The sequence below is a fragment of the Micromys minutus genome, assembly GCF_963924665.1.
Source record: "Micromys minutus genome assembly, chromosome: 24".
Taxonomy (NCBI): domain Eukaryota; kingdom Metazoa; phylum Chordata; class Mammalia; order Rodentia; family Muridae; genus Micromys; species Micromys minutus.
In genome coordinates this window covers 6,078,293-6,095,298 of record NC_137959.1, presented here as the reverse complement: position 1 = coordinate 6,095,298, position 17,006 = coordinate 6,078,293, and the positions used below count along the sequence as shown (strand labels likewise).

General features: G+C 41.8%; 1 protein-coding gene across 1 annotated transcript in view; it reads right to left on the bottom strand.

Moving 5' to 3' along the window:
• Window positions 1-910: 910 nt before the first annotated feature.
• The window catches only part of FREM3 (FRAS1 related extracellular matrix 3), a gene marked incomplete at both ends in the record, with an annotated part of 59,358 nt that continues 43,262 nt past the window's right edge, over window positions 911-17,006 (bottom strand). Inside the window, 2 exon segments of the mRNA XM_080936634.1 lie at window positions 911-1,146; window positions 4,778-5,029. Of these exon segments, the coding sequence (XP_080792760.1) occupies window positions 911-1,146; window positions 4,778-5,029 (488 nt within the window).

Here is a 17,006-nt window from a genome sequence, read left to right as displayed (position 1 = left end):
AACTGCTGGCACCTTTTTCATGGTAGAGTCTTAGATTGGGAAACCTGAACACCAGCACTACTGCTAAGCTTTGGCTGATGGAAGCCATGCCGTTATCCATCCAGATCACTTCAGTTAGGAGCTGCCTTACTTGGTGTGTGTAAAGTGAAAATTTAGGTCCTATGTAGGCTTGGAAATAGGTCTACAAATGTCTGACAGAGAAAAGGTATAGTGGGGGCACAAAGACATGGTTTAGAAATAACTTGGCATGATGTATGCCTTTAATCCCAGCACTGAGATGACAGAGGCAGGTGCTTCTCTGAGTTCGAGACCAGTTTGGTCTACATAGTGAGTTCCAGGACAGCCAGAGCTATGTAGAGGGACTCTTATCTCAAAAGATAAAAAGTGATTGGGAATTTTGCTTTTCTAACGTTACTAAGGTATGGAGTTAGTTAACCTACTGGGTAGTCTGGGAGCTGTGCAAATCTTCACGTTTCTTGTCTTTTCGGCTACTCATACCTTCCTCATGTTACTGTTTATTCTTTACATGGAAGAGTGAGAATAGAAGATAGCTAGTTGCTTTGATGAAGACTTGTGGGTAGACATGAAGCAGTTGGCAAAAAGGAGTTTGGAATTAATCCGCAGGTTTCAGTTTGTGTGTGTGTGTGTGTGTGTGTGTGTGTGTGTGTGTGTGTGTGTGTGTGTGTTCATGTGCGTGCGCACCCCTGCACATGCATACTAATTTAATTGATGATCCTGGGTTTTGTTGGTCTAAGTACAAATGAAACAAAAAGGTTTCATTTTTTTTTTTATTGGCTCAATCCTCTATATAATTCTCTCTCCATGCAGTCACTTAGACTACTCACAGAGCGCATACGCTCTGGAATGCTGTCTTTAGTGCTGGGAAACATCTAAGATACTGTTCCCCACTTCAGAGTCTTACTTGGTCCTCTTCATGGTTGGTGATGCCGCCATTGGTGCTAACAGTGGCTTTATTTGGTTGTCCAAGCACTGCACCTGTGGGCATCTGGAGAAGTACTTCAAACACCTCTGGACCCTCAAAGGCAGGCTGTGGCAGGTCAGCAAGGATTGTCACTTGGAATCTCTGCACACTCACTCCTGGGCTAAAGCGCAGGTTTCGGCTGACACCAACGTAGTCTGTTCCAGCTGGTGTAAAGAGAAAAGACAGTAGTGAGATTGGGTATTTTATGTAACTGTTGAGAGCCATGCTGTCTGCAGTGGATTCCCAGAATGGGAGGGAAATTATATAAACAAATGCTGTGTAGTTCCCCATCATATGCCCTTCTTACCAGACAAGGCAAATCAACTGCTGACTTCTACAGAGACTCCAAGCATTACATGGAAGAGGCAGCTTCAGTTGGAAATAAAACTTAGCCCTTTAAACTCCCATCCAGAAGGTAACTTATTTAATGAGGTTCCACATCTCTGGCTCAGGCTTGAAAGATCCCAGTTCACTTTTACTCAGCTATGGCGTTTCTGCCGTTACCTGGCTTGTTTCACCAGCCCTTTCTGCAGGCTGGCATACCTGACCATATAGATTCTTGGGACTTATTTAAAGGACACTTAGTATGATTGAGCAGCTGCTATGACAACAAGATCCTCTAGCAACACAAACAGAAATGTAATTTGAGAAACAGAATAGCTATATTGTATCGGGATCGCTCCAGAAAACCATAATCACAAAGACAATAAGCTAACATTACAGTGGAAGAACCTAGCAAACGCCACTTCATCACACTTGATCAGGTGACGAGAGCTGGGCCACTAGACAGTGCAATGGGAACACAGCACTCATGTGCTATTCTTGCTGAAGATGTATCATTTCAGTCTCACCATGAGGAAACCAGACAAACCCAAGTTTAGACATTCAGTATATTAGAAAGACTAGCTCTTCATCTTCAAAACCAGCAAGTGGATGAGCATTAAAGGAAAAGGTGGGAGTGGGGTGGAGATGTTGGGGGATGGCTCAGTCACCAAAGTGCTTGCCACTTGCAAGAAAGGTGCTCTCATTTCCTTTGCTATTGCTGTGATAGAGTACCCTGGGCAACGGCTTCATTTTAGTTCTCAATTCCACATTATAGTCCATCATCATAGAGATGTTAAAGAACCTAAAACCTATAGACGTCTGTCCAAGGCAGAGAGGGAACGAATGCATTCTTGTCTCCCCCTACCTCTTTCTTATGTAGCCCATGACCCAAATCCAGGAAATGATGCCTCCCACTTGTAGGCTGTGTCTTCCCACATCAATGAATGATGGACACCATTATCCCTCACTGGGACTTCCTTCCCAGGTGACTCACATTGTGTGAAGATGGTAATTAACTGGCACAGTCACAATGCCTGATGAGTCTCTGGCCTCAGAGAGAAGGGTCAGGAAGGAAGCGGGGGATAGAGGAAAAACTGTTTTACACTGTTAGAAGTTAAACAGGGCTTGTCAGTTAAGGGCACCGGCTGATCCTTCACGAGGCCTGGGTTCCATTCCAGCAACCACATGCCTGCTTACGATCATCTTTTACTTCAGTCCCAGAGATCTGATACCCTCTTCTGGCACCAAGCCTGCATGTGGTTCACAAAGCAGGTCAAGATTAGCCAGGGCTATTACACAGAGAAACCTGTGACTTAGAATGTTCCAGGAGTTGGACTTGTCCAGCTACTAAGCAGTTCTTGCATCAGACATTGTGTATGTATGTGTTTCTCTCTCTCTCTCTCTCTCTCTCTGTATGTGTGTGTGTGTGTGTATGTGTGTGTGTGTGTGTATGTGTGTGTTTATGTGTATGTGTGGGTGTGTGTGTGTTTATGTGTGTGTGTGTGTGTGTGTGTGTTTATGTGTGTGTGTGTGTATGTGTATGTATGTGTGTTTATGTGTATGTGTGTGTTTATGTGTATGCATGTATGTGTTTATGTTTATGTGTGTGTGTTTATGTGTATGTGTGTGTGTGTTTATGTGTATGTGTGGGTGTGTGTGTGTTTATGTGTGTGTGTGTGTATGTGTGTGTTTATGTGTATGTGTGTGTGTTTATGTGTATGTGTGTGTGTATGTGTGTGTTTATGTGTATGTGTGTGTGTTTATGTGTATGTGTGTGTTTATGTGTATGCATGTATGTGTTTATGTGTATGTGTGTGTGTTTATGTGTATGTGTATGTGTTTATGTGTATGTGTGTGTGTGTGTTTATGTGTATTGTGTGGGTGTGACTATATAATGTACTATTCTGGCTATTCTTCCCTTTTGCATCCTGCTCCTTCCCTTTAGCCCATTCTGTCCCTATAGACAGGCTTTTTTTCTCTCTAGTTTCATGTCTGTACACATATAACTTTATGGATCTCCCAGGCAGGTCTTTCTTGACACACAGCTCATGGTTTTGGTCCTCTCTAGCCTTGGATGGCTGAAAAACCAGTTTATTTGTTGTGGAAATGTTGTGGCATCTTCAGAAGCCTGCCACTCCCAGAGCGGGGCGTCTCTTGTCTGTAGTTTCTTGATAAGGTGAAATGTCACCATTTGGATTGTTCACCTATCAGTCCCTCTTAACCCAGGAACATTTGGGGATGCCCTCTGTTGAGAGTGTCCTAGCCTCCAGGTGGCGCATTTGGACCAGACCAGCTGGTGTGGGCTCAACTGCACCTGTGGTAATCTCCCCCTCTGCCTGGATAGACTCTGGAAGACCGCACAATCCCAGCAAGGCCCTCTCCTCATTTTTTGTTCATAAAAGCAGCCAATAGCTTATCTCCTGAACTAAGGTCATTCAGGCAGAGCAAGACCAACTCCAGAGAGCAGAAGTAGGGGGATTGAAGTTGTTTATAATAATAATAATAATAATAATAATTATTATTATTATTATTATTACTATTATTAACCACTTCTCACTCTCTCTGCATCTTTTGATTTTTTTCCTCCTCCTTCTTCTTCTCTTTCTCCTTCTTTTGCTTTTTTGAGACAAGGTTTCTCAAACCTGGCTGTCCTGGAGCTCTCTCTGTAGACCGGGCTGGCCTCAGGCCCAGAGCTCTGGCACTGTGTGTCTCCACTACTGGCTTCTTGTTTCCTTTTTACCTTTCCGATTCTTTGTGAGTTTCACATGCTGCTCCCCAGTCTCAGTCATCTCCCTGTACCTCATATTCACTCTTTGCCCTTGCAACCTTCCTCTAAAATAAAATACACACACAAAGAACCACAAGATCCCCAAAGCATAGGAAACATCTCATCATGGAAGCTGTGGTGTGTCAGTGTGTCCCACAGTGTATCCCTCTGTCCACACATCTTCACCTGCAAATGTCCATTGCAGTGAGTCACTGGTCTGGTTGGAGGTCTCTGGCTTCTGTGACACCATCAATACTGGATCCTCATCTGGACTCCTCCCAGTTATTCTCTTGTTACCTTCTGTCTTGGAGATCCTGCAGCTTTGGAGCAGCAGCAGCAGGCCCAGCCCTGTGCATCCCAAATATTCTTAGATGACAGAGTTTTGGGGTGAGCCAGTTCAGAGTCCTGGCTCTGGGCCTGGGTGGCAGCTGAGCTGGTCAGCTCTCCTCTATCCACATCATCAGGGTGAGCTTTCCAGCACTGCCCTGACTAGGCTACCCAATGCTGCCCCCAGCAGAAGGAGGGTCAGATCTCTTGTTCTCTTTCCCTCAGGGTCATCTCACTCAGAAGGTAGAACCTTGGCTATATAACCAGGGCCACATATGACCCATCTAAAAATTGTATAATTTATCTTACAACTGTGAGAGCAGCGTTTGCTATCACAAGCAAGCAGAACCATTGCTTAGAGCAGGAAGGGGACTTACCATCCTCTCTGTCAGCCAGGATCCTTACCCTGGCAGTGGGGAATTTGGCTCCCAGCTGCCCCCCCACTGGCAGGCTTAGTGCAATGCGGAAGGACTCCTCCCCTTCATAAAGGGAGTCATTGATAATCAGGACCTGACAGGTCTTCTCGCTCTCACCCTTTTCAAAGTGGGGCATGCTGGAATCATCTTCTGGTCTTGAGACATAATCTGACAAAGATAACTCCTTGCAAGGAACTGTGCCAGTGGCAGAACCTGCAGGCAAACAGGGAAGGTGAGAAGAAACGGAATTCCTACGGAGAGTGTCTTCCAGGTTCATCAATGTGTTTGCAAACAGCAGCCATCTGAGTTACGTCCTTACCTCTTCCATTCAAAAGTATTAATACGCAGTTGGCAGGCTTCCAGACAGACTACTATTTTGACATGGTACATATTTGCAGATCTTTAAGTAGCTGTCAAGTCCAATGGCTATTCTGCCCCTACCTTCAATAAAAGGGCAGACCCATCCACTGGGCCCAAAATTGAGTCTAGGCCCAGCCTAATTGGGATGATAGAAGATTTCGGGCTGTTAGATAATAGCATTGTCATGTGTTGGAGTGATGTTCTTATACACTGTGTGGAGCTGTGTCTTTGTCCATCCTTCCTTGCCCACCCAAGGCACCTTCTGATTGGTTAAAATAAAAAACCTATGGCCTATAGCAAAAGGCATCAGTAAAGTGGGACATCTGGCAGAGATAAGAACACTGGGAAGGAGTCAAGCTCTGGAGATTTGCCACCCAGACTTGGAGGGAGTCAGAGACATACAGAATAGTATAAATGTGTTACTATAAGTTAAAGAGTTAGTATGAAACAATGCCTAACTATAAGGCCAATGGCATTAATTAATAAATATATTTGTCATTATTCAGAAAATAGGGTGAGCATAGAAAAGGCCTCTTTGGTTACAGTCAGGAACTTGTGCAAGCAGTTACCATATGTCAAAAGAACTCACTGCCTTATCTTTGACAGAAGGGCGAATGTTTCCATTGACGTATACTATGGCTGCATTCCAAAGTCCACACTGGCCTCCAGGCTTCCTTGTTCCCTACTCACAAATACTCGATGTATACTTCTGTGTCCCTGCTCCCCTCCTCCCATGTACCAGTAGGTTCTCTTTGTAAGAGCAAGTTCTCTCTCTCTCTCTCTCTCTCTCTCTCTCTCTCTCTCTCTCTCTCTCTCTCCTCTCCTCTCCTTTCTCTCAGATAATGTTGCCCATGTCTGTTCTGTTTCTATTTCTCTCGGCTCTAGACTCTTCCAGATATCTCTGAATTTTTCCCTTATGGACAATATAAGCCTTTGATTTAACCATATCATGGTTTTCTCACGTTCCTCTCTACATGAACATTTCTCAGATTGTCTAGGTCTAGATGCCAAGGGTTGATGCTGCCCAGTGTGGCAGCTGAAGATATAATGCTGTCCTGTGAGACAGCCAAACAGTGACAACCTCTGCCCACAGCAAAGGCATCAGGGTCACCATGGATGATCCCAGGCTGCTTGTCCAGGTAGTGGGCAAGCTTCCATCATTTTAAATGATACAGAGGCCATTTGGATTATACTTTCTGTTTAAATGTATCTGGAGAGAGAGGGAGAGAGGAGGGAGAGAGAGAGAGAGAGAGAGAGAGAGAGAGAGAGAGAGAGAGAGAGAGAGAGTGAGAGTGTGTTGGGTCACCGCCATCAGGTCTCAGGACCTGCCAGCAGATGGCTGAGCACCCAGAAGAGCCTCACAGGCGCTCTCCCGCCCTAGTCCACAGACACAGAACTCATTCACTGTCATCAGAACTCACCGGCTACCTGCAAAGAGACAACCTGGCAACATCAGAACCCAGTTCTTCCACCACAGCAAGTAGGGGATTTCCCAACACAACAGAAAAACAAGATTTAGACTTAAAATTATACTTCATGATCATGATGGAGGTCCATGAGAAGCGCATAAATAACTCCCTTAAACGATTACAGGAGAACGTATGTAAACAAGTACAAGTCCTTAAAGAGGAAACCCAAAACCACTCAAAGAGTTACAGGAAAACACAACCAAACAGGTGAAGGAATTGAAGATGGAAATAGAAACAACAAAGAAATCACAAAAAGAGACAACCAAGGAGATAGAAAACCTAGGAAAAAAATCACAAGTAATAGATGCAAGCATCACCAACAGACTATAAGAGATAGAAGAGAGGATCTCGGGGGAAGAAGACAATAAGAAAAACATTGACACAACAGTCAGAGAAGATGCAAAAACTAAAAGCTCCTAACCCAGAATGTCCAGGAGATCCAGGACACAATGAGAAGACCAACCCTAAGGATGATAGGTATAGAAGAGGGCGAAGAATATCAACTAAAAGGCACAGCAAATATCTACAAGAAAATCATAGAAGGAAACTTCCTTGCCCCTAAGAATGAGATGACCATGAACATACAGGAAGCCTACAGAACTCCAAATAAATTGGACCAGAAAAGAAACTCCTCCTGACACATAATAGTCAAAATACCGAATATTCAAAACAAAGAAAGAATTCTAAAAACTGTAAGGGAAAAAAGACAAGTAACATATAAAGGCAGACCAATCAGAATTACAACAGACTTCTCAACAGAGACTACGAAAGCTAGAAGATCCTTGACAGACGTCATATAGACCCTAAGAGAACACAAATGCCAGTTCAGGTTACTATGTCCAGCAAAACTCTTAGTCACCATAGATGAAGGAACCAAGTTATTCCAGGACAAAACCAAATTTACACAATATCTGTCCACAAATCCATTCCTACAAAAAATGGTAAATGGAAAAATTCAACACAAGGAAGGAAACTACACCCAAGAAAAAGCAAAGAAACAATCACAAAAGGAAACCAAAAGAAGAAAATCACACAAACATAAATCTACCTCTAACAACAAAAATAACAGAAAGCAAAAATCACTATTTCATAATTTCTCTTAACATCAATGGACTAAATTCCCCAATAAATAGACATAGACTATCAGACTGGATATGTAAACAGGATCCAGCATTTTGCTGCCTACAGGACACTCATCTCAGAGACAAAAATAGACACTACCTCAGAGTAAAAGGCTGGGAAAAAATCTTCCAAACAAATGGGCCCAGGAAACAAGCTGGAGTAGCTATTCTAATATAAAAAAATAGATTTTAAACCAAAATTTTCAAAGAAGGTAAGGAAGGACACTTTTTACTCATCACAGAAAAAAAATCTATCAAGATGAACTCTCAATCTTGAACATCTATGCTCCAAATACAAGGACATCTACATTTATAAGAGAAATCCTACTAAAGTTTAAAGCATATATTACACCACACACAATAATAATGGGAGACTTCAATACTCCACTCTCATCAATGGACAGATAATGGAGATAGAAACTGAACAGAGACACAGCAAAACTAGCAGAGGTTATGAATCAACTGAACATCTACAAGACATTTCATTCAAAAACAAAAGAATATATCTTCTCAGCACCTCACGGTACCTCCTCCAAAACTGACCATATAGTCAGTCATAAAACAGTCCTCAACATATACAAGAAGATTGAAATACTCCCATGCATCCTATCAGATCACCATGGACTAAGGATGGTCTTTAATAACAACAAAAACCCCACATACACATGGAAGTTGTACAATGCTCTGCTCAATGATAGCTTGGTTAAGGAAGAAAAAAAGAAATCAAGGATTTTTTAGAATTTAACAAAAATGACACCCCTACATACCCAAACTTATGGAATGCCATGAAAGCAGTAGTGAGAGGAAAACTCATATCTCTGAGTGCCTGCAAAAAGAAACTGGAGTTTGACAGCTTAGCTGAAAGCTCTAGAACAAAAAGCAGCTACACCCAAGAGGAATATATGGCAGGAAATAATCAAACTCAGAGCAGAAATTAAACAAGTAAAAACAAAAAGAACCATACAAACAATCAACAAAACCAAGAGCTGGTTCTTTGAGAAAATCAACAAGATCAAAAAACCCTTAGCCAGACTAACTAGAGGGCAAAAAGAGAGTATCCAAATTAACAAAAATCTGAAATCAAAGGGGAGACATAACAACAGAAGCTCAGAAAATTCAAGAAATCATCAGGTCCTATTACAAAAGCCTATACTAAACAAAACTGGAAAATCTGGAGGAAACAGATAAATTTCTAGAAAGATACCAGATAACAAAGTTAAATGATGATCAGATAAACCATCTAAACAGTCCCATAACACCTAAAGAAATAGAAGCAGTCATCAAAAGCCTCCTGAACAATAAAAGCCCAGGACCAGATGGGTTTAGTGGTGAATTCTATCAGACTTTTATAGAAGACCTAATACCAATACTCTCCAAACTATTCCACAGGATAGAAACAGAAGAAACACTACCCAACTTCTTTAAAACCACAATTACTCTCATACCAAAACCACACAAAGATACTACAAAGAAAGAGAACTTTAGACCAATTTCTCTCATGAACATTGATGCAGAAATACTCAATTCTTGCAAACTGAATCCACGAACACATCAAAACAATCATCCATGACCAAGTAGGCTTTAACCCAGGGATGCAAGGATGGTTCAATATACAGAAATCTATCGATGTAGTCAACCATATAAACAAACTCAAAACAAAAACAGAAACAAATTAAAAAAAACAACACATGATCACCTCATTAGATGCTTAGAAAGCATTCGCCAAAATTTAACACCCATTCATGATAAAAGTCTTGGAAAGATCAGGAATCCAAGGCCCATACCTAAACATAGTAAAAGCAACACACAGCAAACCAGTAGCCAACATAAAACTAAATGGAGAGAAACTTGAAGCAATCTCATTAAAATCAGGGACTAGACAGGGCTGCCCACTGCCCCCCTACTCAATATAGTACTGGAAGTCCTGAACATAGCAATTAGACAACAAAAACAAATCAAAGGGATTCACATTGGAAAGAAAGAAGTCAAAATATCACTATTTGCAGATAATATTATAGTATAGTTAAGTGACCCCAAAAATTCCACCAGAGAACTTTTACAACTAGTAACTTCAGCAAAGTGGCTGACTATAAAATTAACTCAAACTCAATAGCCTTCCTCGACTGAAAGGATAAACAGGCTGAGAAAGAAATTAGAGAATCAATACCCTTTACAATAGTCACAAAGAGTATAAAATACCTTGGGGTGACCCTAACCAAGGAACTTCAAAAACTCTGAATAAGGAAATTCATGGAGATCTCAGAAAATGGATAGATCTCCCATTCTCATGGATTAGCAGGATCAACATTTTAAAAATGGCCATCTTGCCAAAAGTAATCTACAGATTCAATACAATCCCCATCAAAATTCTAACTCAATTCTTTATAGAGTTAGAAAAAGCAATTTGCAAATTCATCTGGAATAACAAGAAACCTAGAATAACAAAATCTATTCTTAAGAATAAAAACATTTCTGGAGGAATCACCATCCCTGATCTCAAGCTATATTACAAAGCAATTGTGATAAAAACTGCATGGTATTGGTACAGAGAAAGGCAGGTAGATAATGGAACAGAATTGAGGACCCAGAAATGAACCCACCCACCTATGGTCACTTGATCTTTGACCAAGGAGCTAAAAACATTCAATGGAAAAAGGATAGCCTCTTCAACAAAAGGTGTTGGTTCAGAGCTAAACAAAGAATTTTCAACTGAGGAACACTGAATGGCTGAGAAGCACCTAAAGAAATGCCCAACATCCCTAGTCATCAGGGAAATGCAAATCAAAATAACCCTGAGATTCCATCTCACACCAGTCAGTATGGCTGAGATCAAACATTCAGATGACAGCAGATGCTGGTGAGGCTGTGGAGAAAGAGGAACACTCCTCCACCGTTGATGAGGTTGTATGCTGGTACAAGCACTTTGGAAATTAGTCTGGTGGTTCCTCAGAAAATTGAACATAGTACTACCTGAAAACCCATCCATCCCACTCCTGGGCATATACCCCAAAGATGCTTCAACCTATAACAATAACACATGCTCCACCATGTTCATAGCAGCCTTATTTATAATAGCCAAAAGTTGGAAAGAACCCACATGTTTTTCAACAGTGGAATGGATACAGAAAATGTGGTACATTTACACAATGAAATTATACTACAAATGACTTCATGAAATTTGTAGGCAAATGTATTGAAACTAGAGACTATCATCCTGAGTGAGGTAACCCAGTCACAAAAGAACACACATAGTATGCACTCACTGATAAGCAGATACTAGCCCCAGAAAGCTTACAATATCCAATACCCAAGAAACAATTCACAGACATTATAAAGCTCAAAAAGAAGGAAGGCCAAAATGGGGATGCCTCAGTCCTTAGAAAAGAGAACAAAACTCTCATGGGAGGAAATACAAGGTCAAATAGAGGAGCAGGGATTGAAAAAAAGATCACTCAGACGCTGCCTCACCTGGGGATCCACCACATATGCAGTCAACCAAATCCAAGCACTATAGCTGGTCCCAAAAAGTACTTACAAGCAGGAACCAGACAGAGATGCCCCCTCAGGGACTATGTTAGAGTCATAAAGATACAGCTGAACATGTTTGCAGCTAACCATCAGTCTGAACTCAGGAATCCCAATGAGGTTGCTAAAGAAAGGACCTAAGGAGCTGAAAGAGGTTGCAACCTCATGGGAAGATAACAACATTATCAACCAACCAAACCCTCCAAAACTCCCATGGAGTAAAACACCAACCTTTGTGTGCACTTTGAGAGACCTATTGATCCAGTTGTGTATGTAGCTGAAGATAGCAGTGTCTAGCATCAATGTGAGACGAGGCTTTTGGTCCAGAGAGTGCACAGCATGTTTTCCCAATGTAGGGAAATGACAAGGCAATGGGGTGGAGAGGAAGATCAGAAGGGAGTGCACCTTTGTGAAGGCAACTGGAGGGGGAGGGGGATGGGAGCTGGGTGGGGTAAAGGGATAATATCTCAAATGTAAATACAGAGTATCTAATAAAAATGATAACAAAAAAGATTTCAAAGTCTAGAATTTGAACATAATAATCAATGTGGTCTGATAAACTATTTACTTTGTCCCAGTGACTGGTTTCTGTTACAATCACAGGCTCAAATATTTGAATTTCCTCTGGTTGTTTTCTAAATATGAACCTGAAAGTGCTTCTCATTGTACCCAAATCATCTTTGTTCAATCTACATCAATCCAGCCGGGCTTCGTCTTGTTGCCCACTTCTCAGGTTTTTGTTCTTGCTGTGATTACAAGGCGCATGTCCCCTCCAGCCGTTTATAAACACGTGTTAATTTCGTTTTCTACAAATATAAAACAGTTCATGTCAGTTTCAGGAAGTCCTGACTTGATTTTACCTGTTACAGGTCACAGCCTCAGCCTTCCCACCTCCTACATATCTCTGAGGTGGGCTTTTTCTTTCTCTTGGTCTTTGTCAGGACCACAGGCCTCAAAGCTTCTGAGTTTAACCCTAGGATAAAGATTCCCCACTAGGCTCATTAACTTTACCTTCTGTGCCTAGTCTATGTCTGTCCCATATGACAGACATCATCCAGGAATTATCATGATCTGCAGACTGCTCCAAACTGCCTGCATCACAATGGCCCCAGGTTGTCCTGTACAACTGGCAGCCCTGAACGTGTTGAAAGCTGGTGTAAACTGGTCCAGCAAATATGATTGCTCCCAGTCTCCTCTGGCTGAGTCAGCAAAGCAGATGCTTCTGATGAATGTCTCCTACCACTGTGTAACTTCCTTTTTCCTCCTGGTCTTTGACCCAGATTCCAGCCATATCCCAGCCTTCCTGGGCCTCAAAGACTTTCAAGTTCAGAGTTTTTAACACTCCCCACTGTCTGGCGATGTTACAGTCTCTTACTCATTAGCTAGCTGATGACGGAGCATTTCTACAGACAGCCCTTAGCTGTTCTGAATTAATGCTTCTATGAAATTTCAGTGCTGCTCTTTCAGTTGGTGTCTACCTATAGTTCTCCGAGATAGAGTAGAATTTCTAGAAATCAGTTTAATTAATTAATTAATTAATTAATTAATTAGAGACAGGGTTTCTCTGAGTAGCCTGGGTTGTCCTGGAACTTGCTCTGAAGGTCAGGATGGCCTGGAACTCACAGAGATCCACATGCCTCTGCCTCCCAAGTGCTGGAATTAAAGACACGTGTCACCACTGCTGACCTTCATTTTTGGACAGTGTTAAAAACAGCAACATAAAGGAATAAAGCTGGAGCTCAGTGGGAGAGTTTACCTATCACATAGATGGCCTGGGGTCATTGCACAGTGTTGCTAGGAGACAGCAATGAACCAATGAACGTCAACAGCAAAGACATTCATGGTGTACCCACCTGTATGAGAATCAGAAATTTAAAGCCAGCGGATAAAAAGTGCTTATCGCCGAAGTTGGTGACATGAGTTCATTCATGGACCCATATACTAAAAGAAAAAACAACCCCCACAAGCTGTCCTCTGTCGCTACTCATGTGCTATGGTCTGCTTGCGCTGTCATTACACTCACACAACACAACAAAATAAAATGAAAATAAACCTTTCAAGTCCATATTGGGTAGCACAATGAGACTCTAAGAAAATGAAGGGGTGAGGATGTAGCTCCTCGGTAGAGAGACTGCCTTCTACGGACAGAGGCCTTGGAGTTGATCCTGTACACCACAAAACCCACAAACAATAAAACAAAGAAAATATCAACCATAGCATAGGGTTAGAGTTAAAATAGTGATAAAGAGTTGTAATAGTTGATGATTTAGGCAGAGCACATCAAAGACTATAAAATGTCTTAACATATTAAATATCTCCTGTCGCTTTCTTTAGTGTGAAGTAGTAGTTATAACTAATGACAGCCAGTAAAGAGTGTTTCTTCATGATTCTATTTCAGCTCCTTTTGGTTCTTTCTGCCCTGACTTCTTGTTCCAGGATATTTGGTCATGCTTTAAACCCCGAGATTGTGTTATTTACTGAAAAGAATTTTTTCTAGCTGTGGTGTGACTCAGCCCTTAGTACACACCTTTATTCCCTCTGGCTGGAACACAGACCTGACATTAGCATACACCTTTAATCCCAAACAATGAAGATAAAGTTAGTTTGTAGAAGGAAGCATCCATGTTTGAAATTGATGTCTAATTGAGTGGCAGACAAAGTGACGAATCAGAGAAAGATTTCACAGAATAATATATGACCAACTCTCACAAGAAGAGTGAGAAAGAGAAGCTACTTAAGGGACAGTGTAGACAGAGAGTCAAGAGAAAAAAGGAGGGAGTTTTACAGAGACAGGTTGAAGAGAGAAAAGGCTAGACACAGGTAAAGACAGAACAAGCCAGAGAATGAGGAGCCATAAGATTAGAATATATTGCCAGAGTTAGTATAAAGCCAAGCAGAGCAATGGGGGGGGGGGGGGGGAGGGGAGAGAAGAGAGGGGGAGGGGAATAGGGAGAGGGAGAGGGAGGTCAAAAAGGGCTCAGCAGTAAGCTTCAGATGCTGAAAACATTCTAGGCCTAGATAAGACTGTACGAAGGCTGGAAGCTTCCAGGACTAAGCCTAGGTTAGCAAACAGAGGCAGTGAGCCCTGGAGATGACAATTACATGAGATGAGCAAGAGATACATTTTTGCCCTCTTCTCAAGGATGGACTATACATTGTAGTCTGAAACAAACCATTTCTCTCCAGGTTGTTTTTGGTCTGTATTTTTAAAAATTATTTTATTTATATAAATAATATATATCCCATTACAGATGGGTGTAAGCCACCATGTGGTTGCTGGGATTTGAACTCAGGACCTCTGGAAGAGCAGTCAGTGCTCTTAACCACTGAGCCATCTCTCCAGCCCCTTGGTGTGTGTTTTATCTCAGCAACAGGAAGGGTATTAGAACTCCACACCATGTTTAGATGACTTCACATGCTCCACTCTTTCCTCAGCTCCTCTCCTGTTTCTGTCTCTGCTATGTTTCCTGAGCCGGGCTTAGCTTTCAATAGTCAGTTTTTCTCAGCACTTTGATAAGTTACAAGTCTGTGCAGTAACCATTGTCCACCCTCCAATGTTTTCTATGTTGAATAGTCATGCTAACACTTACTAGGAGTTTTGTTTGTTTGTTTGCTTGTTTGTTTTAGAACTGGAGTATGCCCCTGGCTCTCAAACAACGCAGCAGGGGTTTGGTTCTAAGTTGCTGCATTGTCTAAGGAACTGCTAAATCAAAGATTAATCTCTTAGGGTTTTGCTGTTTTTGTTGATTTGTTTGTTTTAAGACAGAGTCTCAGGCTGGCCTCAAACTCAGGAGGACCTTGAACTTCTGATTTTCCTGCCTTTAGCTTCTGAGTTCTGGATATTCCAGGCACGCATTACTATGTCCAGTTTTATGTGCTGCTGGGGACTGGGCCCACGTCAAGAACATGTTCTATCAATTGAGCTATGTCCCTAGGCTTATCTGTGACTGAAATTTAATTTAGGAAACTCCTTGCCTAGATATATGGGATAGTCAAGAACACAGAATAGTGCCATTTATATAAATAAAAAGTTTAATTTTATTTTAGAGGCAATTTAAGTTAGAGATGAGAGCCTGTGAGGAGAGAGGTAGGAGGTGAGTGGGGGAAGGGCAAATTGGGGGCTTTAATTTGAGGGATTTCTTGCAACTTCTGTTCCCAGCGGTTGGCCAGTGAGACACTCAGAGGTGCTCTACACTACAGCCAAAGCAAGACCAACCATCCTGGCTTTTCTGTGCTGAGAGAAAGCAAGGGAAATCATCAAGACAATGACAGAAACAAAACAGAACATCCTGCTCCAACAACAACAACTACACAACAACAACACATCCTTCAAACTTCAAAAATAGAAACTAGGCTTTTTGACTTAGAAACTGGTGTCTCCCAGCAGCAGTTGCACCACCAGCACTGCAGGGGGAGCCTGGCCTCTGGTCTGGGACACGTTTCAAGAGCAAACATAGAACCTGAGGGACGACACCTGGGAGCCACAGAGGAGCCTTGAATTGGCCCTGGTCCATGGGTTGAGTGAAGTAAATTCTCTTTAAGTCAAGTTTCCAGAACTTTCACAGATCAAATATATGAGAGAAGATCTTAGCTCATCCCTACCAAGATGGTTTTCAAAACAAAGACAGATTTGAAAATCACAGTGAAAGTGAAGCATTAAGATGCTGGGAAAAGATAGCTATCCACCCTAGAACTGATAAACAGGACTTAGTCCACCCCAATAGACACACAGACCTGAAATATCTGCTTTGGTAGAAGAAAAATCCACTAAGATGCAGGGTCTCACATCTGTACCCTGAAAACAAACCTGAAACAAGTACATTGGCTGTTCAGGAAGGCGTGAAGAGATGAGCTCACTGGAGATGGCCCATCATTTTTCTAGGCTGCAATGGGTGCGCTCTGGTGAGGCATGGCCCCAGAGACTTCATCCCAGGATTGCCTCTTGTTCCTGATGTGCTTTCTCGTGTGTGTCACTGCCATACTCCTTATTGATTCAGCTTGGTGTGAGTGGACACCTGGAGACTCTTATTGCCCATGGCCCTGGTATGATTACTCCCGTGGCAAATTTCCAGCAGATCAACATGAAGATGAACTTTCATGAATTAATGATGTTTATATGAGTTAATGACTTTATAGAATTTCTGATTTGAGTTAAATAATTTTTGGAAGGAAGTTTAGGGAGATGGTTTTAGTTATTTTGCCAGAAATATGTAATAAATTTAGAATCAAGAATAGAATGTGCCCTCTCCTCATAGAACAGTAAATAAAGACTCCATAAGTAGGAATACAGCAAGCTTTTATAAATTGCACTAAGAAGAGAAATAGGTTTGAGACAGATTTGTGGTCAAGTAAAAGCATTCATTCTGGGTCAGGTCCAAGGATGAAGTGGTATGCACTATGATAAAGCAAGGCCACGTGAAACTGTTGCTTTGAACTTATAATGAGCTTATAGAAATGCTTGCAGCTAACCATTGGAATGAACACAGGGACCCCAATGAAGTTACTAAAAAAAGGACTGAAGGAGCTGAAAGGGGTTGCAACCTAATAACATTATCAACCAACTAAACCTGCCACAACTCCCATGTACTAAAATACTAACCATTGAGCACACATTGAGAGACTTATGGCTCCAGTTGCATATGTAGCCGAGAATACCAGTGTCTGGTATCAATGTGAGAAGAGGCCTTTGGTTCAGGGAGGGCACGTTTTCCCAAT